Genomic DNA, 23,873 nt, shown 5'->3' with positions numbered 1-23,873 from the left:
TTATCTTTCCAGGGATGGAGGTGAGGCTGACCCGTCTATAGTTACCTGGGTCTTCCTTCTTGCCCTTTTCGAAGACCAGAGTGACATTTGCTTTCCTCCAGTCCTCAGGCACCTCTCCTGTTCCCCACAATTTAGCAAAGATCATGGCGAGTGGCCTGGCAATGACATCCGCCAGCTCCCTCAGCACCCACGGGTGCATCCCATCAGGATCCATGGATTTATGGATGGCCAAGTTGCTTAACTGACCCCTAACCAAGTCCTCATCAACCAGGATAGACTCCTCCTCTATCCTGACTTCCTCAGGAGCCTCAGGGTTCGGGGGCTCATCAGGATAGCCTCCAGCAGTATAGACTGAGGCAAAGAAGGCATTCAGTAACTCTGCCTTCTTCTTATCCTCTGTCACCAGGGCACCCTCCTCATTCACCAGTGGGCCTACATTGTCTCTAGTGTTAGTTTTATCTGCAATGTATTTGAAGAAGCTCTTTCTGTTGTCCTTGACCTTTCTTGCAAGGTTTAATTCCAAGGAGGTCTTAGCTTTCCTAGTTGCCTCCTTACATCCTCTGACAGCAGACCTATATTCCTCCCAAGTGGCCTGCCCCTCCTTCCATCATATGTACACTCTCTTTTTCCACTTGAGTTTGCCCAACAGTTCCCCATTTAACCATCCAGGTCTCTTGGTGCCCTTTATTGACTTCCTACCTGTTGGGATGCACCAGTCTTGAGCTTGGAAGAAGAGGTCCTTGAAGGCTAACCAACTATCTTGGGCCCCTTTACCTTCTAGTACTCTGTCCCATGGGATTTCTCCTAGCAATTGTTTGAAAAGATCAAAGCTGGCCCTACTGAAGTCCAGGGTTCTAGTTCTGCTAGATATTCTTTTCCTGCTACATGAGATCCTGAACTGCACCATTTCATGGTCACTACAACCAAGGCTACCCTCGACCTTCAGCGCTTCAACCAGACCCTCCTTATTAGTGAGAATAAGATCCGGCAGCGCTCCTCTCCTAGTAGGCTCACCCACCATTTGCATCAGGAAGTTATCATCAATGCACTGAAGGAACCTCCTGGACTGTGGAGTTCTTTAACAAATCCACAACTGAAAAATGGGGAAAAGTTTGCTGTGGTTTTTTGAAAGCGAAGTGTGATCATTTATGGGAGAAACATGCTTTTAAGTAAAAGCTTCACTTTCTAAAGGCTGTTAAACTAAAAGCAGATGCCTGGCACCTTATGCTGGTGCTGATCAATTTGTTGTTACATCCTGCAGTAGAGTCACAGAGGTATCCAAAAAAGTTGATTACTGCAAATGAAACCCCCTCACCCACACTTCAACTATAACAAACATCCCTCAGTCCTCTTGAAATCCTGTATTATTCTGTCATGAACTAGTTCATATATTCCCAGAAACATTTTTAATCCAACCCTGAAAGGTAGTTTGTCAATTTTCATCCCTTAATTGGCAGTGAAGACTTTCCATTATTAGTTCCCAAAGACAGACTCGTCAGAAACACTCATAGGAAGGAGGAGATCAAATTAACAAGGGAGAGAAGACAAAACCAAAACAAAACAAAATGAATTTCACAGAGCATGGCCAGAGATCAAGTGTAATCCTCATTCAAGTCTGATCTCCTGCGTAATAGAGACGATAGAATTTAGCTCAGCCCTCGTCTTGTGACTGAGGAGGAATTTGTGTTTTATAAAGCAATCACAAAAAGAGAAGTTAATTTCCCACAAATTAGTTTGCTGCATTTCAGCTTTCAGATTCTGAATTTGGATAGACTTTTGCCTTCGTTATGTATCCTCTTTGAAAAAAAAAGAAAAAAAAAACAACAGAAAACAGAAAAAAAAGCCACCATACACTCCCCCCGCCCCCTAAAAAAACCCACAACAGAAAAAAAAAAGCACTCTCCTCTGTAAAAGGTATTCCTGTATGCTCTAACCTCCTCCTTCTTAAGCCAGAGAAATCAACTTTTTTTTTTCCCATATTCAGACTCTAGCAGATTCCTCTAAATCATTAACCATACTTGTAGCCCTTTTCTCCAACCTTTCCATACTATTCTACAACTGAGATTGCGAGTCTCACCGAAGCTACAAGGTTCCTTAAATTCTTCACTACTTGCATTCCTCCCAACACTTGGTATACTTTTCAGAACAGCTCATAGGCTTTGGGACATCATGAGATACCAAGAGCTCAGTTTGTCATCTACTACCAACTCAATGGGCCTTGCAAAATACACATTGTTGACCAAATGAATCTAGCTTAATCTGTTACCAGCACTCCACGCCATTAGTCACTCTTTATTTTCAGCCTTACGTATTTGTTTAGTCTGCATATTTTTAGCTGCAATCATCATTTTATAAAGAAGCGAATAAACTCAGTGTCTTTGGACTAAACTCTTATTCACAGTATCTATAACCAGTAATGTCTTCACCAGAAAAAGGAGCTGCACAACTTCGATATAAAGGACAAGAAATACTATTGGAGATCTTTATTGTTTACAAGAATTAGCCCAGAACTAGTTTCAGCTTTTCTGGGACAAAAGAGTACCTGGGATCTATTCTGTTGCATAAATACAAAATTATTTTTCTTACTGGCAAGAATAAATTAGAATTCACCATTATAATAATGAAATTAAGCCCAAGCTTCTAAACTCACAAGAATTCTAATTTCAAAATCAAAGTTCCCACAGAAATATCAATTTTACTCCACCAATACGCTTTCTATCCAAAGTTTTAAAATTTAATCATATTATGCCTAGTAACACAAAGCATTACACAGAAAAAAGCTCCTAACCACACTGCCTAGCATGTTTTTGCTAACAAAAACTTTGGCTAGACCTGAAAAAAAAAAAATAAAAAACATCCAACAAACCTATTTGCAGCTAAAGAATCCATTGACACCTCTACAATCCTGAATAACATTTTCATTTGGCTAGATTAGACCTACTTTTTTCAAACCATCCATTTTATTTAGTTCTCCTGATCTACTGTGTTTATTTTTAAGTGAAGGAAATAACCACAGAAGCTTCAACCAATTCACATATTTTTCAGCTGTCTGGAAGCCTAGTGCCTTGTACAAGAAGAACAGAATTGACCTTAGCCCCGTCAATCCAGCAAGTGTATCTTGAGTGCATCTGCAATACAAACAACACTGGTATTCATCTATTTCCCTCTGAAACCTCACAGTTGTGTTAGGAAGATGTTTCATCTAAACACTGAAGTCCGACAAAAGAAATGATTCATGGGACGTTATCACCTGTCTATGAGCGAACCCTCCACCAGAACTCCAGCTGCAATCTAGCATCAACACCATCTCTACTGAAAGCAAATGTGGCAAGGTGCTCGAGAGTTAAATTTAAGAAGCTCCTGTATGCCTGTACTAAAATAGGAGCAGGAGTGCAAGGATGAATTTAGACATTTGAAACCGAGTAAGTAAAATGTAAGCGTCAATGCAAAATTCTTCTGAAGCTTTATGTTTAAAAGACAGTTTTAAACTGCTGCTTAAAAAAAGAACTGGTCTTTTGGCAGATGACCTTCATAGGGAAAGATATGATTGGAAGCAAACCGTGAAGAAAAAAAACCCCAGCCCTTTCAGATTTACTTTGGAAGGGTTGTGCGGGAAGCAATAGCGCTCGACACTTAACTGCAGCAGCAGAGCTTGACAGTCAAATACTGCTCAGCGGTGGGTAAGAGAGGCCAGGTACGGGACGAGGCTGCAAAACAACCTCGCCTGCGTAAGACGCTTGCTTCTGGGTTGTGCAAGAAGCTCTTCAGCCGTAACACCCACTGGAATACCGATCCATCTCCTCCAAGAAAAGTCCCTTCTACAGAAAAGCAATTCATTTTTCACCGGATGAGTTCTAAAAGCAGCTAGTTTTTCTTTCCAGTACTTGAAAACTGAGACTTTTCCCTTAAATTTACAATTTCTTTCTGCAGAGGTACAGGCACTGCAGATGAACCCACTACTGGGGTTCATGGAAAGTATACAGATATATATACACCCTCTATATGCAATTGCTAAGCAGAGGCTGCTACCAGGTCCATATCTTCAGAGTCACTTAGACAGGAGATCTTCAAATCCCACACTCCCCCCAAAAGTTTGCTTTTCAAACTGAGACGCATGTCCTTAGCTGAAGCAGGAACGCAGGGCTGGATGCATTTCAGCACTTTTGACTGGCATCGCAGGGCCAGAAGGCCACTCCACACACGTTGGATGTTTTATATTGCTCAACAAGGAACTGGCAAGTTAACATGGCTTCCAGTTCACCCAAGCAAACATTGATACAGTTGTGTAATTTTAAAAAAAATAAAATAAATTCAGAGATGGGTAGGGTTAATTGAGATTGCCCTCCTAAATTTATCTCAATAAGCACTGTGAAACGCTACCACTTGTCAAGCATTCCTGCCACCTCTCAGCAAAGAGTTAGCAAGTCAGTATCTGCCACCTCCCTCACAGACAAGAAATACTTCCTGATTTTCTTAATTTTTATTCCTGTTTTAAGTTTACTTAGGTTTTTCAACTTCCTCATTAGATACTTTGTTTTGCCTTAGATAGCTTTTTGCAACTTTTTTTTTTTTTAAATCAAAATTCCCTATAGGACTTTTTGCAGAAGACTAACTACATACATCCCGATTTTTTGCAGGGAGGTATCTATGTACATAGCAAGACAATCAATACAATACACCGCACCATTTTTTGAGCGAGGCAATGCCATGAACTTAATAAACATTTTAATTAAGTACAACAACATTTTAGAAAAGAAAAATAGTTCATTGTAACCAATTGCAGATCCTCTTTCGATGAACATTTTCGAAATTTTGTATCCAACCATAAATAAAATTAAATGGTCTAATGTATCGGAAACATTATTCTTTTTCCATATTATCACTTTAACCCCAAACATATAGTACATATTACTGTCTCCTGGCTGTCAGTTTTCAAATGCCTTCTCAAGTGTAGAACACCAAACCACCAACGTGCAGCTACGAACTTTTTTGGGCACACTCACGCAAGGAGAGTCGCGTGAAAAAACAGTAAGTTGGCTTTCTCCTTCACAGATCTACAGAAGAGTTTCACTTACAAGAACATTAGCTATGGCACTACCTATTTTCCATCATCCCCAGTTCAGTGACACTTCTTTTCATCCTGTCGTCAATACTTGCAAAGCAGTGGCAGCAGAGATGTGGTGACGGAGCCCAGCGCTGCCCCTGGTACAGTGCTCCGCTTCAGGGCCAACCCAGGACACTGGCCAAGGGTTTTAAGACACTGCAAAAACGCTCAGTCTTCAGACACTTTCAGGGATCTCCAGGGTGCTTTTACCACAGCATCAAGGCTCCACAAGCAACAGCTTTTTAACCTTCAGTAATCAGCCTGGAAGACTTTGAGGACAACACGCTCACACATCCCTTGGAACGCACCTTCCCACCCTTCCTCGCAGCCAGAGACCATCCTCTTCTCCCACAGCAGCGGCACAGCTTTGTTCAGTACAGGCACTGGGGCCCTACAGTATAGAGAGAGGAAGCCAAGTATATTAGCCATGGTTTCTTTTGGAGATAAAATTACTAAGGCCATATGTAGACAGTACCTCAAGCACTATTTCCATAAATCTTTTCTCCTACTAGTACCGTTCCAGGTTGATTAGGAGTAGATGACAGGAAGAGGAGGACTAGAAATGGTTTCCAAATGACCTAGCTTTTACAAATCAGAATTTAGTGCAAGGCAGCAACTGAACACTGGTAGTCATCACTGTTCAGCACTAAAATAAAGTGTCTACAAATCACAATGTTCATATTCTGAAAAACAGAGACCAGGTTTTACAAAAAAAGAAATGAGGGATGACAGGTTGTCTTATCAGAAGGGACCTGTGTCACATGTTTCAAAAATGAGAAGTGATTCTTGCATGCACAATGAATACCACAGAGTCGTCTGAAACGTCTTAGGAAGCTATGGTTATCAGATCAAGAGCAGGGACCCGCAGATAGTCTGCCCCAGCAGGTATTTGGTAAGTGCCTCTTATTTAAGGTTAAACTAGCTTCTAGTGAAATTAAACTCAGCTGTAGTAGTAGATAACTATATGCTAGCTCCTCGTTTGTGATACTGAGTTTGGCTTCTGAACCAGCTGTCACTAGCAATTTGAAAAATATTTAAACCTTGCTAAATGGGTAGAAGTAAAGGCCATGGATCTTGCAAACTGAATGAAAAATCTACTTTTTTATTTTTTGATGAGCAACTCACATTAGTAATATGGGACATAAACAGGACCACTCAATAGAAAGATATTTCTATGATTGGTTCCAAAGTCAGTTCATTTCTAGGCAGGTTCTCAACTAAGAACACATGCAATTCATTCACATATAATTTATCCTCAGGAAAATTACAACTGCTTCTACTCCTTACCAACCACCGCCAGCTTCTATTCAACTGAAGACATCTTCACTGGGTGCTTCTGGATAGTTGCTATTTGTCCGAAGTAGGAGAAGTTCTGGTGAACCAGTGGGCTGTCTTCAGCAAGTAACAAAAGTGGGAGACTGTGCCAGACATACAGCTGCTGCCTCTATTCTTTTACAGGAATATACTTAAACTTGTCCTGTGATAAAATTATCTGAATGAGGTGAACACATGGCTTGTGTTTTCAGAACTTGCACTGGCTAAGATGAACGCATGGCTTTTACATTTCCAGCACTACTTCTCCCTTTTAATTCCACTTCTGGCTTCTCTGCAAACACTCCTAAGAGCATATTTAGTATTCACTGTTTAGAGGCATTAATTTGAGGATTAAAGAAATGAAAACCACAAAACAAGCATGGTAAAAAACAATCTCATCTCATTAACATTCTCCAACCTGGCACAAAGGGAGTACCACTAAAAATCATGAACAACTCAGTTCTGAACTTTCTATACAGAATAAGCTACAAAAAGCGATGTCACCTCTATCCAGCATCCACCCATTCAAACCTCATGCCATGAGGGGAAGCTACTTACTGAAACGCAACTGCCTATAGATTTGCATGCATTACATCCTTTTCTTTCCTAAATAAGGCAATGAGGCAGCATCTCTAGGTCACAAAGTGCTCTGCCTCTCAAAAAGAGAATAGATGCCAACTATTCCACTTCCGTTGGGCTTCCAAGACTTGAAATAAAAAAAAAAAAAGAAGTTGAGCAGGACAATGTGGAAAGGGCACACAGTGCTAGAACAGGAAGGGAGATAAGAGAAACAATACACGTGATACATATAGCTATCTGCTGTGGGAGGGAAAGCTCATGTCCTAAACACAGTCTGATAGGAGTGTTCTTCCCTCATAAAAATATGAAGTAATTATAGTGGCGGGGGTTGGAGGAGCCAAACGGTTTGAGATATTTTCACTTTCGCAAAATTGGAGATTTATTTTTTAAATAACCAACAACTTATATCAGGGAGGAGGAATAAAATAAAATAAATTTAAAAAAAACACTCATTATACCAGTGGGGTTTTGTTTTGTTTTGTTTTAAAACACCTAAGTCTCACTTGCAGCAACCCACAAGATTTTATGATCCCTTTTATGTATCTTGGAAGAAGACGACTCAACTACATAGGGTTTTTTCTTTCATTTATTTTTTAACTGTATACTGCTACAGATTCTGGTCATTTCTGCTTTTTCCGAATGAACCAAAATCTTTGCTCTTTTTGAGAACAAATGACAGCAGGAGAATGGAAACTAATAAATAATTAAAAAAAAAAAAAAAACAACAAATAGACAACCGAGTGTCTTATTTCTAACTTCAACGATGAAGAAGAGTGCAAGAGACTTGTACGTCCAGATCACAGACCTCACTGTGGAGAACACAAACTGAACTTCTGAGGACTTTTACAACATAAAGCATTAAACTGCCTGAAGCTTCAGTCCCATCGCTGAAGTAACCTGCACAACCAGAAAGGGAAGTCGTCAGCCCAAAGCCCTCAGGGAAAGGGAAGCAGGGAGCAGGAGCTCAACTGAAGGTCATCGCAACCAGGGCACAACATCACAGATGTATGTTTTTATACTGCTGTCATTGAGTGGATTGGGATCATGAACTTAAGCAGAAACCAAAGTTGGTTGACTCCATGTAGAGAAATTATTACCCAGCCAATGACCAGCATTTAGACATTCTTTTTGTTTTAAAGGCTATTTCAATCTACCTAACTTTTGTTTCACGTTCTTCATGAAGTGTACTGCACATTAATTTCTCTTGCCCTACCTCCCAAACTGTTTCTTTGGAGTTTCTAGTTAATATATTCTTACAAGAAATACATTTTACTGAAGGTCTAACTAAGCCATCCTTCATTTTATAGATGGTATAATTAAGAGAAAACTAAAATCTCAAGTATTGAAATATCTATGGTTGAATATTATACATGACTAAAAATTCCTAAGTAGTCATCGGTTGCAGAATGTAAAACAAAAGTATCCTGCTATTTCAGCTGTACTGAAGACCATTATTTTTAAATTAAGTACATAAGAGCAGTTGGATGGCTGGACAACACCTTTTCTCTGTATTTCGTAGGAATTTCCTGAAGTATAAAAACAGTGGTTAGGAATATTAAATCACATAACAGATTAAAGAAAAAACATCAGTGATCAACAGGAGAGGCTGAAAGAATATGGATCTACATCAGATGCTTAATCATTATTGAACAAAATTATTCCAATCTTCAATTCATTAACCTGTAGACCAGGGAAAACAAAAATAGAATTTTTGAAAAGGTGGAACAGAAATAAGCTGAAAGCCCAGCAGCTTTCGTTCACAATAAGAGGTTAGCCTGTTTGAGTACTGTAAATTTTAGATGTGTTTTCTTCTGGAGTCCTGTACACGAAGTTTCCACCATGCTACAAACTAGACCAAAATGTATTTTTGCTCCAATGGAATTGGTGAAAAGACAAAAGCTTAAATACACGTTTTCCTCTTTTTGCTTTACCAATAAAACACTAATAAATTCAAGCCCACACATGTCTTTAGACTGTCAGCAGAGTTCTTCTACGAATGGCTTCTTGGTGGCCCATGCGAAGCCAACTTCAATTCTAGTCTGCTTCCTAAGAGATACAAAGACATACCAGAAGATGCACAAACACATCTGATGATCTATCTCCCTTTAAAAACGATGTTAAGGAGTCCTCTTCTAGATTTATTTTTTCCCACGCCCAGGTAGGTTAGTAGGATTAGGAAATCTTGCATGCTTATCGAGTTGGTTGTCCTAAAGGACGTTATCCTGGATCTCCTGTGGTGAAGGATAGCAAACTACTTATGTTGAGAAATCATTCAAATTAACATCAAAAACCCTAATTTCCTTTGACCACCTCTGCTCTCAGCAGTACCACTTGCATAAGCTAAGTTTAATCACCAAGTTCAAATCTCATTTCCTAAGCATATCTTCAAGTACTGCATATGAAGTTATAGTTAATATGACAGCCACAGGAAAAGGTATTTATCACAAGTTTAATGCCTTTTGATCAAATCCCAGGATCTTCTACCTAGTGTTCGCTTGGAAGAAAGCAAATCATTCAGATGTGGGAGAGAAAATGATTCTTTCTGTTCCATAATTTTTAATGGCTCCAGATGTACAGACCACAGACTCAGCGTCTTTCTCGATGGAGACCCAAACAAAGGTTACTTGTTTGGATATTTTGCAATAGTACAACGTGATCCAGGCAAGGTATTACCAAGTTCACCTTCAGTTCAGCCAGTGAAACACTGCCACAGGAAAAATAGCTTGGAAGCTCACATGGCTAGGGGCTCCAACACAAGACAGTAATTGCAGCAAAGCAAACAACTCACCTATGATATAAGATGTGACTGCATTGTGAAGTGAAGATACTTAAACTAGGCTAAGTATCAGGAGCAAGCTCAGCCAAGCACTATGAAGCTGGCTATGAGTCTCTGGCTTTGACATCTGTTCATGTAAGACAAAACAAAAAAGCACCCACCGTACATGGGCGCTGAGAAGTAATTGTAAAACCATACATCTAACTGCTAGTTACCTGCCCTGTACTTGTATCTTAAGCACCCATTGTCACCTTCCTTCTGAAGGAAAAAGTCCACTGCATAGTCAAATGCAGTCAACACAGATTGCCTGAATTCAGGCATCCAAACATACAAGACTAATTCTAAGTAGCTACGTGTTTTTCATTACGGAATGTGCTTGTTACCCCAGAAATAACCAGAACTGGGTCAACACGAGTTACTTTGCACACATTCATCACTATGTTACAGCTAATGAAGCTGTTTGCTGTTCTGTGCAATGCTATTCAGTCAGCCAGAGAGAAAAAGACTGAGGAAAAAAACATCCCATCTCATCCTATTCCCATGTCTTCCCCCTCACACCTAAACTGCTGAAAGAGTGGTCGTTTCTTAAGACAGCTCAGGTACACCTTTCACAAATACTGAACTCAAACTGAAGAGTGCAGCAGGGCGTCAATAACTCGTTTTCTTGCACAGAACGCCTATTTAAGCCTTTGCACATACCCTACCAGGAGACTGGTTTTACCAAACCATATAATCCAGTTCTTGGACACCCTTCTGAGATTTACTACAGTTTCTCTCATCCACTCCTGATCCACCAGGAAAATGAATTTCCGTATGTCTGCAATTCTTGTCAGCAGCTCTGCCATCGCATTGACATGGTTTGACTAACCATTTCTCTTGTTCATGCCTCCTCTCTCCTTTTCAGTATTTTCACAAAGCAGACAGTCAACACTCTAAATTAACCTTTCAGTCATCAAGTCAATTTTGACAGAGATAGCTGGAAAATACACCTCTTCCTTCAGTAAGCAAGGAAGAAAGCATGCAATGCTAAAGGCACAAACTCTTCATTATAAAGATTCTCAGTATTGCTCCTACCTAGGATTTGAGACTTTAAAACATGGATTTAAAATAGACTCATTCAATCAATTCAAGGACTTGTACAAACTCATTTGTATCAGCCAAAGCCGAGAAAAAAAATTTTCACACAAAAACAAGAACACAGGCTATGCACCAAAGACTAGACAAACATATAATCTTCTTCTCCCTTCCAATGCCCCCTGAGATGCACTTGAAAATAGTCAATATTAACCTTTCTTCCCATTTTTACAGTATAACTCAAACTCAGGCCTCACTCCGGGTCAAAATAAGAAAGCAAAGACAATCTCTTTTGTTATAGAAGTTGAGACGCTACCAAGGACTCCAAAGTTGCCAACGTTCATCAAGCTGCAATGCCAATGGCATGACACTGGACAGCTTTAGCCAGGCCCAGACCTCAGGTCACTGATGCTATTCAAGAGAGTCTCACTGAACTGTCAAGTAGTTTCCCACTTAGGCTAGAACAGCGCAGTCACTTTGCATGCTATTATTAAATACCACACGCAAAGTGGGGATTTAACGTGGGGGCTGGAATACAGAAGTTAAGAAGTTATCACAGAGGTTCATACACGACATTTTTCTTGGCCTGTAACAAATACTCACAACAAACAAGTGGCTTACCCTCCCCATTAGCTTGTCTCCCCAAGAGTCGGTATTAAAATTACACATTAGAAACAAAATTCCTCCTTGAACAAAGTGAGTTAGCCATAGTTGAATAAACAAAGTGCGTTACTTTTGTCTCCTGTTTCTTTTTTATGTGTATTTTTCACAATTCCCTCTGACAACATATTTCCATATTTTTACTTCATTTGCACACAAAAGCACTTTCTTCCAGCAGCAGCAAATTTGCCACCTCTGACTTTACTTGTGTATCATATTTTTAAGTTGTGGGACACAGAAAACAGAACTTCCTTGAGGACTTTCTCCAGACAATTCATTATTTCTTCATATTTTCAATCACTTCCCAAGTTATTCTGCTCTTTTCAGAAGACATTCATTGCAGAAAAAAAGTAATCTGGTGCACTGTCTCACAACAACAAAACCATGCTTCCAGGGATAGTCTAAAGCTAAAACTTTATTCTTGCCTCTGAACCTGCTTCAGAGGCTTTAGATACAGAGCCCAATGACAGTGAACTCTCTTCAGAGTTTTTCCCCACGTACACAAGAGATTTTTCTCAGCAGCTAGCCATACTCTCCCTTTGAACCTTGGCTCTTACAATTTACTTTTCAAGATGTGGGGACTACAGCTGCACACGGTAATCCCAGGGAAGCCACGCTATTTATGTACAAGGCACTGGTCCTCAGCTGTCACCGTTTTACATGCAACAATTGTGAACAATTAATACACAGAGGTCAATATTGTATTCTGGAGGATAATTTGCCCAAAGGCAAAGAGCTATAAAACGAAAGCTCCTTGGTGGCAACTGGCCCCTGAACCATGACTTGCCAGCAACAAGCTTAAGGCATTTTATTCTCTGTAATTTCCATCTCGTATCTTGTTAAGTTCCACTTAACTTAGTGGACAGGTACACTCTCAGTAGCCTTACTTACTAAATGATCCCTAATGCCCAAGATACTTTTTGAGGTGATATCCCCTAAAACCTTCTAACAAGCAAACTCCTCTATTAAAGATACCTCATCACACATTCAGCAACACACAACCCAACTGCTGCTCTGCCACCATTTCAGTGGGTTCAGAAAGGCTTTCCCACATGCCTCAAGAGTCCTCTTTCGCTTTGACTAACCTACTTAACCATCTCACCTGTAGCTTCTTTCCCCTTGTTGTAATCCTCTACTTCCAAAAGTCAAAACCAGCAGAATATCAAACAGAGTAGCTACTATCAGTCTTCACTTGTGCAGAAAATACGTCACTTAATCCTACTCTTTCTTTCCTCTGTTTCAATATGATGGAGGACCATGCTTCGTCCCTATCTACAGCCAACTTGTACATCGTTCACCACATGGGAGCATTTGCCTACAGGGCAGCCAAGAGACCAGCCTACCTGGGCTGAGTTCATGCTCCAAGGACTGAGTCACACCCCATCCCAAGTTTCCCCAAAAAACTTTGCTGCGTCACCCCCTTTCCAGAAGGAAAAATGTGTGTAGAAGGAAGCGTACATCAACACAGATAAACTCAGGGGAAAAAAACAAAACAAAACAAAAAAAACACCCAACCCTCAAAGTCTAACGAAGCGAGGGAGGAACCTAACACTTCTTACCAGCTAAGCAGTCAGATCTAGCCCAAAAAAGCTCAGCCCAGGCAGCTGCCTGCACTGCTGCCAATGAAACACCAGCAATCAGAGATCAGAAACTGTGAGCAATTCACACATGCTGACCAGCACCGATCCTTCAGCAAACCAGTCACAAGAGATGCAAGCATTCCTTACGCAGACACGCTGCAGCCGACCCAAGCCACGGAAAAGCCTTTTCCAGGCTAAATTTATCTCCTTTGTCCCTACTAGCTCCGACAAGTGAAAAGTCACAAAAAAAAAACCTGCAGGTGCAAAATAAAGGGGTGGAGGGTGTAAAAATATGAATGGATAGCTGAATATTCACAGAAGAAAACAGTCAAGTCAGTTCTTGCATGCAGACAGCTAGCTCAAGATGAGAGGAAGGGAAAGAAGGGAAGTTTGCTTTCCCAGTTAACCTTTACGCTTTCCCAGTTAACCTTTACGCTTCCCCATTTTAATGCTGCATGACTGTCTGTTGGTAAGCTCAAAATGCAGCCTCTTTCTTAAAATACAATTACAGGATCATGAAGTGAAATGAAATATTTGTCATTAACTTACCAGTTGGCTGCTCTAATACGAAGCCAGCAACATGGGACATGACCACTAGTAATTAAAAAACCTCGCTGCTGAGGGCACCACTTATCTGTCAGATGAACAAATGTCAATTTACAAAGACTGAAATCTAACATACAAATAAGTTTCTCCTTCTGAAATATCAAGGCATCACAAAATACACCTGAACACCCAAAAAGACTCCTACAACATTGTTAGCTGCAGCCACCGCGCATTAGTATTCCAGGTTTAAAGGCGGAGGAGGACTGAGACCCTCAGAACTTCAGGATCTGTTTGCACTGCCCGAGATAAAAGGCTACGAGCTAGCTCAGAGCTGCATGCCGTCAACACCCAGCAGGAAGCTTTGGGTTACTCCACAGTTGCTGTCAGCACTGCCTAGAACAGAGGGATATATATATATACACACACACACACACACACACACAAACACATATACATATATATAGCTTTGACATCTTCAATCTCCAACCTCCAAGCCTTTCACACGAGAAAGTTATTCCGGCTGATGCTGTTGCTCACCTTCCTTGGTTCAGAAAAATACTACTTCAAACATACTGCTATGACAGTCTCAAAGCACACACTCAAATGCTTTAGAGACTAGGCCTCTATCCAGCTGGCTAGTCCTTTAAAATATGCTAAGAGTTTACAGTTTCTCTCTTTTTTGTACAGTATATGCACTTTTTTTTTAAATTCCTTTGAATTAACTGAACCAAACAGAAAACAAGCAAATATAATTTGTAGCACCAGACTATAAGGAGTAAAAAAAACCCAATTTTCTGCACCAAAAACACCACAGCAGCCACGCTGGGTCAGACAAGACCATCTAGCCAAGCCTCTGACAATGGAGAAACAGTCAAAAGCAGATGGCTAAGAAAAAAAAGAGCATAATAACATGGCAAGAATATGATACTTCTCCCAAGTATTCTTCCATCTGTGACTTATTAGTTTCCTTGACTTGAATGCAATTTCCAAATAACTTCTCTCATTATTATCAGACTGGAAATCTGGAAACGTTGAACTATTTGTCATTAGCATTTACACAAAAAGCAATCAAGTCTGACGACTTCTGCACACCCATTTTACAAGACTGCGGGTAGCAACATGAAAGATTTAGACTAGACTAAGCAGCTGATTTTTCCAAGATAAGGAGGGGTGTGAATGTACAGCCAAGAGAAGAGTCCTCCCTAGAATAACTGATTTGCACTTCAGACCTAACTTGGTAGAGCAGGTCAGGTGTGCCCTTCTGTGATTTACTGAGTGGTAACAACACAGAAAGATACATTTTAAGCACTTTGGCAAGCAAATTTAATTCTTCCTGCAAAAAATGTGAGATTTTTCTGAATAACAGAGTGAGAAGTAATGCAAGATCAACAGAGTGATGAGTAAAAATGACACATTTTAAATAATTCAGAAGATCAGCAATTAAATTGATGTATTACTAATATCAACGCATATTTAACTTTTGATCCATCACTATTACTGCAGATATACTCGTCAATCACTAAAGTCTAATGTAAAAACAAAACTCTGTGTTACAGGAATGAAGCTTCAGTGTACAGAGGTTTACATTGTTACAACCAACCGCCTAACCCATACCAGAATAGCAAATAACCATCAGAACTGAACTGAAAGTAAAACATAGAGGACTTCTATGGAGATAACAGTCCCCAAAATAATACTGATAAGCAACGACAAAAATAAGCATACATTCACATACTAAATATAACATGAACTAAGAAAATTAAACTAAAAAAGAACATGCATTCCAGTTAACCTTGTATACTTGTGTATTTTACCAGAGTACTGAACTAGTGTAGTAGTTGCTACCAAGCATCCCCTCGTTTTCTAGGCCAAATCTGTCATATTTCTACATTGTACATTGCGTAAAGTTCTATTGGGGTATTAAGACAGACATCTTGACTTAGAACTCAGTATTTAGGCAAGTAAGATGGGTGCAGACATTGAACCGTACTTTTGTCACTTTGTTGTGCTAAGAAATTTTTAGTGTCTTGGATGATCTTTTCCTTCTTCATTCCCTATATATCTACACACACACAGTTAGAGAAAACAATGTATCTGTATCTGATGATTCCGTAACTGCTTCACAAGAATTCACTAGTAAGCAATGTCAGGTTTATAAACAGACAAAAAAGCTAAATTTTAAACTTCTCCTTACTACAAAAATTCCAAGTTTACTTGGTATCTGCCCGGTAGAGATAAGACAGTGACACCGTAGAATGATAACAACCACAGACCAAGGACTGCAGATGTGCTGCGGCCAGAAAAAGTGAAAGGTCTGCACAAAAGAAAAATTAAAAAAATAATTAACACAGGCTTTTGAGTCCCCTTGTTGACTTAACATCAACAGAGCTGCAGCGTCCACAGGGTCCCTTCCTTCTTCATCGGGACAGAAGAAAGCATACATGTGCCCCAGGGAGCTGCCATTTCTTAGAAGATTCACGAGAACTGTTAACAAACCAGATCCCACAGGCCCCACCATGATCTCGCCCAGATTTGGCAACTTCCATCACTCCTCAGGAGCGCAAGTCAACAGGGAGATGGTACAAAAGTCCGTACTTGCCTCCGAAACGCAAAAGAGGAGATGCTGGACTCAATGCTACCTCCAACAACAGAGAAGAACAAGGAAGATGTGTTATGCCACCCTCAGTACAATACGATAACACTTTTCAACCAGCACTCTGCAAACACAACTTCAGCAATCCTGCTACAGAAGTCCTGCCAATGCTCAGGAAGCAGCGGGATCTTCTACTGTGGTGCTCGGCAGGCAGCACCATCAGCAGCAGCCCTGCTCCAGGGTGCAGAGGGATCTCTGACTGCTGGGAAGGCGACAAGCTCCAAACATTTGTGTTGTTCCGAGACAAGCATGCCCTGGGTGCTTCACCTGGTGCACAGAGAACCACCTCTGGAGCTTTCCAGATCCCACGTAGAGCTGGAACATGAATCCTCAACTACGACTGAATAAAATACTGCAATAAGAATAAATGACTGAAAAAAGGGCTCTCAAATCAGAAGACAAAGCCTCAGAGGGACTTATTTTACAGCATATGATTTAAAAAAAAAATAGCAGAAAGGCATAAGGGAAATCACCAAAGAACAATCTTACCAAGATAATTCTTCTGTTGAAATAAAGCCCACAGTTAATCACCTCTAGGGGTCTGGCTTACTAGAAACAAGCAGCAATTGCCCACAGGAGACTCCTCACAGTAAGACACGTCAATTCTAAAACTGAAGTAGATTTTTTTAAATAAATACTGCAAAGGACATAGAAAGTATATTTAAAACAGAGCTACTGGTAGAGAGCTTTCATCACAGTAATTGATTAAGAAATTCCAGAAGCGAAAGCTCTCTCTCCCCTCCTCCAAAAAGTGTTTCTGCATAACCTTTTTGCAGTTTCGTTCACCCCTTCCCTCCTTCTCAATTCCTGACACAAGAAAAGACATTTTCGACTAGATTGTGACATGAAGTGACACAGCAAACGAACTTCCCTCCCAAACGTCACCAAGAGGAAACTGGAATATTGCACGACGCAGCAGCTCCCCAAGTTTCACAAGAATACAAAAATTGCTTTCTTCATACTGCCACTAACGAATTTTAACAAAATTCAGCTGAGTGTGAAAATGAGAAGAACATTGAACAAGGTATTCCTCCCACAAGCGACTCAACAGGCAAGAATGTTTATAGATCTCCTTTCTCGGGGTAGTCTGGCCCTCTACGTGACACAGCAGAGCTTCCTGACCTAATAACCAAGAGCAAGACATTCACATGACCAAGACCACAAACCACTTCTTCGGTTCATGCCTTCCCACCTCCTCCACCCCAGGACTCCAAACCACAACCCCCGCTCCCTCCTGCGCCCCGGAGGTGCTGCCGGCCTCAACCCACCGGGTCGGACAACCCCGTGCCGCGATCCCAAACGGAAACCGCCTGCAGCCCGGGCTCTCCGAGCACGATGTGCCGGCTCTTCTCGTTGCGGTGAAGGAACGAGCCGCAGCGGAACAGCCGGGGAGCTGCGGGCCTTTGAGAGCCCGAGCCCGGCACCAGCTGATAGCAATCGGACGAGGAACAGCCCGCAGCGAGAAGTGATGAACAGAAGTGGTAACCTCTCTAATTCCTGCCCGAATTTGCAGTCAGGAGCCATCCGCTCGGGCAAAACAAAAGCAAACGGGTACATCACGACCTCCTCTGTACATCCACGTTTCGCAAAGCAGATCCCCAAACACTGGCGGCTCAGCCGCTGTAAGGCCCCTTTTGGCCCCTCAACAACGTTTTTCGTTTCAGACTTCGTTCTGCTGCCAAATCATTTGTTTCAAGCGACTTACTTTACAGCAGTACCGAAATAACGCGCTAAGCACCAGGCGCCCGGGGAAGATTTCCCGGTCCCGGCCTCCCCCGCCGGGACAGAGCGGGGTTCACCTCCCCATCTGCGGGTTCTCGGAAAGGCGAAGCTGTCCCGAGCCAGGTCACTCCACCGCAGTCTGTCCCACCCGCAGCCTTTACATTAGGGTCGAGCGAAAATTAGGGAAAAGAAAAACATAGCCATAGTAACCAAACCACACGGACGGTGCCGGCGGGCAGTCCCCGCCCGAGACAGCGGAGGGGCGAGCGCGGCTCTCCTCGGACCCAGAGGAGAGGGGCAGCCCGCCGCCAAACACCCGGCAAGTTTCTGGGAAGCCCTTTCCGCCGGCAAACACCGGGAGCCCGAGGGGCCGGACCCTCCCGCTCCTCCGGGCCGCCCTGCACCGCGCCCGGGCGAGGGGCCGCGCCGGGCCGGTCCAGGGGTCTCACCTGCCGTGTCCCAGATGGAGATGTTGTACGGCCCCCACTGCTTGAGGTAGAAGGCGCCGCCGACGGTGCTGACCGTCTCCTGGAAGCGCTTCTCCATGTAGCGGTGCAGCAGGGAAGTCTTGCCCACGTTCATGTCCCCCAGCAGCACCACCTTCCCGTCCGGCTTCTTCATCGCGGCCCGGCCCGGCCCGTCCTGCCGGCAGTCGGCTCCCGCCCGCCCGCCCGTCCGCCCCCTTCCCCCGGGCGCCCGCCGGCCCTCTCCCGCTCCGCCCGGCGCGGCGGAGCCCCGGAAGCGGCGGGACGAGGGAGGAGGGCTGCCCTCCGCCGGCAGCGCAAACTTCGGGGGCTCCGCCGGAGCCGCCGCGATCCGGCCCTCCGCCTCCGGCTCCTCCTACCCCCGGCCCGGCCCCGCTCCTGCCCCCGCCCCCTGCCCTCCGCCGGCGCCGGGGGGAGGGGACGCGGGCGGGGGGGCGGCCGGAGTTCCGCGGAGACCTTCGTTCCCGGGCTTCCGTCTCAGCCCAGCCTCGGAGGAGCTGGGTGGTGTGTCCCGGCCGTCCCGGTATCCCGCCCCCCCCGGCAGGGTGGCGGCTGGCGGGCCGCCCCGAAGCCAGCTCCCGCGGGGGAGTCGGGCCGGAGCTCGGCCACGCTGAGCCTTCGGGGGATGCTGATGCGCCGCAGGCTGCCGAAGTCTTTCCAGCCGGAGATAATGAAGTAACCAGCTCCGCTGCTCTCCTGGAGCCCGCGGAGCTCAGGCGGAAAACCCGCTTCTCCCGCTCCCCTCCCGGGATGCAAACAGAGAGGCAGAAAGTTACTCCGAAATAAGGATCTCCCGCGGAGCTACGCCAGTAGCCAGATAAACATATTGCTCCTGTGAGGTAGATTTTCTCTAGGAATCAGAGATTAATTTTCAAGTGGCAGGTCTACCCACTTTCTCTGTCAGTTGCCCAGTTGCTGTAATTCAGCTTAATTCCAGTTCAGGTGACAGAATTGCAATCACTTAAATTATCCAGAGATCTAGCCTATCATTTTTGCATCAGTTCTCTTCGTGCCAAACAAATCCAGAATAATATTTTAATAGGGTGCAAACATGCCATGAATTTCAGGCAAGGAAGGGGATAATGTGTAGACCAACTGGAGGGAAAACAACTGTTACAGCATTTTTTAGAGAACTTACTGATTATTGATTTCCTCTCTCCACACGAAAGCATTCATATAGCAGCACTTTTCATCATAAATAAGCACGTATCTTCACACTCGCATGTCTCATGTTGAAACTGTTAGAATTTCTTTAGCCAGTCTGGGTTTCGCACTTAAGAGGTGCTTTCATTTTTGCTTAGCTGCTAAAAAGGAATAGCTCTGTAGCAGTATTTTTTTTTTTTTTTCAAGCCATGCCCAGTTATTTTGGAATAATGGGATGTGATTCAGGGATTCTCATTTCCTGCCCAGGTTCCCATCTCAATCCCAGAGATGGGAAGAAGCTCATTGAAGCAAAGTGCTTCTCTGAGGCAGGTCAAAGCAAGTAGGTTTCTTCTGGGTGCTTGGTATGAAAGCATAAAAAGAACAGACATTCTCTTTGCATGGATGCTATTTGCAAATTCCCATGTGCAATGTAAGTTACACCCTTTTTCAAGCGACAGGTACCATTTCAGAAAGAGAAAACAAGAATGTTGTATCAAAGAGTTCAGACCATGAAGATCTGAACTGGTAAAGGGATCCTCAGTGTTATGTACTCTCACCTTATGTCTTGATTTACTGTCCACGTAATAAAGAAATATCTAAAACCTCAAGTATGGTTATTGATTTACAGCAGTCCTTCTGCTACCAAATCATAGCAGTTAAAGCACTTAAACAATTATGTCTGTATTTTACCAGAATTCTGCTGTACTTGAGTTACTTTCATGTACTACTGAAATATAATTCTTTCTGGTGTTCAAAACAGGTATCAATAGTTTCTAACAGTGATGCAGACAAGTTAGGACAAGAAAACAGTTTCAATAATGGGGTGAAAATGCAATTGGGATTCCAGCTTTTGTTAATAAATAACATGCACTATAAAAAGAGAACACCGGTCCCTTCGCAGAAGTTTTCCGCAGTTGCTCGGAGCAGATAACAACATCCCCACATCTTTGACTGTGGGCATTTCCAGCTAACGGTGGTCAGTCAGTCAGGAAACTCTCCTGAAAGTGTCACCAGCCAACTTTAACCGATGGCAATGCATTACTTTTGTATGTTAACCATAGCCTAGCTAAATAGAATCATAGAATTATAGAATGTTTTGGGTTGGGAGGGACCTCAAAAATCATCTAGTTCTAACCCCACTGCCATGGGCAGGGACACCCTCTACTACACCAGGTTGCTCAAAGACCCATCCAACCCGGCCTCGAACACTTCCAGGGATGGGGCGTCCACAACTTCTTTGGGAAACCTGTTCCAGTGCCTCACCACCCTTAAAGGGAAGAATTTCTGCCTTATATCTAATCTAAATCTACCCTCTTTCAGTTTAAAGCCATTGCCCCTTGTCCTATCACTACATGCCTTTGTAAAAAGTCCCTCTCCAGCTTTCTTGTAGGCCTCCTTCAGGTACTGGAAGGCTGCAATAAGATTACCCTGGAGCCTTCTCTTCTCCAGGCTGAGCAGCCCCAACTCTCTCAGCCTGTCTTCATAGAAGAGGTGCTCCAGCCCTCAGATCATCAAATGAGACGACAAATCCATCAGGCCCAACACTTATTTGGACCTGGTACCACAGCTAACAACTCTGACGCAGCCAGGGACATGTGTTACCCCACTACTATGCATCTCTCGTTCACCACTTATTTAAAGGATCATCTCTGTTTTGTAGTAATCTACCCCTAATAATGAGATGCAATAAGGTGGGAGAGCACCGTGTCTTGTTTCAAATGCGTGGGAGAATTTAGGATAATGGTGACGTGGACAGTTTCCAGGTGTGTAGAAGGGCTCCTGAGGTAAGCCCTTAAAGACTCAAGTTTGTGAAGTCCTCAGCAGCCTCAGCTTCCACTGACCTCAGGAGAATGTGTTTGTCAGGCACAGCGCAGCGTGTTTGGTTATTGCTGCCTACATCTCCTTGTTTGAATGTGCTCCCATCTGCAGCGTACAATTTAAGTCGGCTGTTGTTAAAGTCAAATGGCTCGTGATAGTCTGTAATGCAATGTAGATAATAACAGCGTATGTGAGAATATTTGGGAAAACATTAAGAGCCTGTAATTTGCTCTTTAGCCCTCAGACATATAGGCCTGTTGCAAGATAATTTCCCAAAATCACTATAAGTCGTTTGTATCAGGAGGTCTTCACCGTAGTAAGTACAGGCCTGAAGAACATCGAAAGTTGCTTGATAGGAAGGATTATGGAATACCTTACTGTCTGGATAGAGCATGTATGCAGGCTGCACACATTGTCTGGGGTTTGGTTGTTTTTCATTTTAGAGCATCTGAGGACACCATTTAATTACAGCGAGGTTGTTCATTAGCCTTCCTGACAGCGTGGCAAAGTGGTCACCATGGCTGGTCTCCAGATGTTCTGGAATTCAGACATTTGGGCTAGCTTACAGAGACGGACCATGCATTAAAGTTTCCTATTAATTTCTGTGCCAGAGTAAAACCCCCTCAAGAACAGGAATGTCAGCCTTGTACGCCAGCCAAAAACCTGAGCCAATAATGACTCTTCTGGCGTCAGGGTAACTCAATCTTTCTAGTGTCCCACAGTATGAAAGTTGCCTAATTTTGCAGAAGAGAATTAGAGCCTGTTTATTTGTTTCCTTGCCAGCCTTTCCTAGGTATTTATATACATTGTCCTGCCTATGGGCCCCATTTGGTCTGCAGGCTAACAGTGTTTTGTAAGTTCACATGGGGTGAAATGTTTGTCACAGAACAGGGTTGATTTTTGCTGAGCTGATCTTCTTTTGGAGACAAATTGAGCAAGTGGTTGAAGGTATATGTCACGCCAGCTACTAACTGCTGTCCTCAACACGTCACAGGTTTGCTGTGGCCTTGGTGTTCAGCACCTCAACCTGCCTGTTTTTCCTTCCCTTGCAGTGTCTCCGTCTTCTGGCATGTTGAACCTCCATGACCAGATGAGTCCTTTCTGGAGGTATCACAGGGGACCTCAATGGGACTGTTGGTAATGATAAAGGAGGTGCAAACTGCTGAAAGAAACACGCTGCCTTTTAAACATGAATGAATCCATAAAATAGAGGCATGTACCTCAGTTATCTAATGAATCCCAGATAAGGCCTTACAAACAAAAGAGAAGGGCAACAAGAGAGGCTTATTCCTCATCCTCAAAACATGCTGGCACTCCAGTGGATCATTTGTTGCACCTCTTCGTGAGGCATGATGTCACTGCAAAAGCTATGACCAGGTAGCAGTTTGTGAAGCATGGCAATTTCTGGTTTTATTCCTGCTCATTGCCTTCCTTTATGACTTCTTTCTTCTAAATGAGCAAATGAGCGTACATGCTCATTACACAGTAATATTTGCACTCATCATCTTCCAGACAGCCCTAACGACAGCTCACTCTCAAGGTGCTCTCTTTCAGGCTTTGTAGCCTGAAAGAGCAATTTGTCACATTGCCACTGCCCTGTCTACATGTTTATCCTTACATAGACTAGGTTCTTCCTCTTCACCCCACAGATTAGTCCACAACCTAGATGCCCTAATGAAGGGAAATTGCCCTGCACTCCAAATCAAGAGTTAGTCTGCTTTCTCTAGAGTTGCAGTTCCACCCTTTTCTCCCTCTGCTTTTCCCACTCCTTTCGCTTGACCCTTCCCCAAGCCAACTGAGCTCAATGAGCTGATGAAAAACTAGCTCAGCGGTGACAGCGAGTAGTCTTCTGCTGCTTTTGTGATGAGCACAGAGGAGGCTGATGAGGCAGCCCGTAGTTGGTGCCACTGAGCTTCAGTACCCTGGGCCTTCAGCTGGGCAGCCCTGGCTGCTCACACCAGCGAGGTGCACGGGCCTTTGCCTCCCCTCGGCAGGTGTCCCTGCTCTGCCTCCTCTTCAAACCTCGCAGCTCTTGGAGCACCTCGGTCGTAGGACTGGTTTTTTTCACCAGGATTGAACAAGGGTATCACTGTGTTACTTCTGTCTGGTAGGTGTCCGAATCACAGTGCACTGAAAAGGAGATGAGTAAATCAACCAGCTTGAGACATCCTTATCATGGAAAAGCCTGACCTGGATGATTAGAATTTGCCTGTGTTACAAGCCACTGTAAGAAGGTCTTAGATAGAAACCATGAGGCAATCTGAGCTGCAGATACAGCCACTGAGTTCTAGTAAACTCTTCCCTGATGCACAGACACTAGAGATGCAGATGAAAATAGGGTCTCCAGAGGACCTCCCCACCCAGGTCTTCTGTAGAAAGTTAGTTAAGCCTTTCATTGCTCAACTGTGAGTCAAGGTCT

General features: G+C 43.2%; 1 protein-coding gene across 1 annotated transcript in view; it reads right to left on the bottom strand.

Annotated features, from left to right (window-relative positions):
- RAB20 (RAB20, member RAS oncogene family) overlaps positions 1 to 18,629 on the bottom strand; it is a 29,829-nt gene extending 11,200 nt beyond the window's left edge. The window contains exon 1 of the mRNA XM_086610831.1: positions 18,458 to 18,629. Within this exon, the coding sequence (XP_086466957.1) occupies positions 18,458 to 18,629 (172 nt within the window). The remainder of the gene's footprint in view (positions 1 to 18,457) is intronic.
- Between the last annotated feature and the right edge of the window lie 5,244 nt (positions 18,630 to 23,873).

The sequence above is a fragment of the Tauraco erythrolophus genome, chromosome 1 (genome assembly GCF_009769465.1).
Source record: "Tauraco erythrolophus isolate bTauEry1 chromosome 1, bTauEry1.pri, whole genome shotgun sequence".
NCBI lineage: Eukaryota > Metazoa > Chordata > Aves > Musophagiformes > Musophagidae > Tauraco > Tauraco erythrolophus.
The sequence above is the reverse complement of the archived record's forward strand: the minus strand, read 5'-3'. Positions and strand labels throughout refer to the sequence as shown.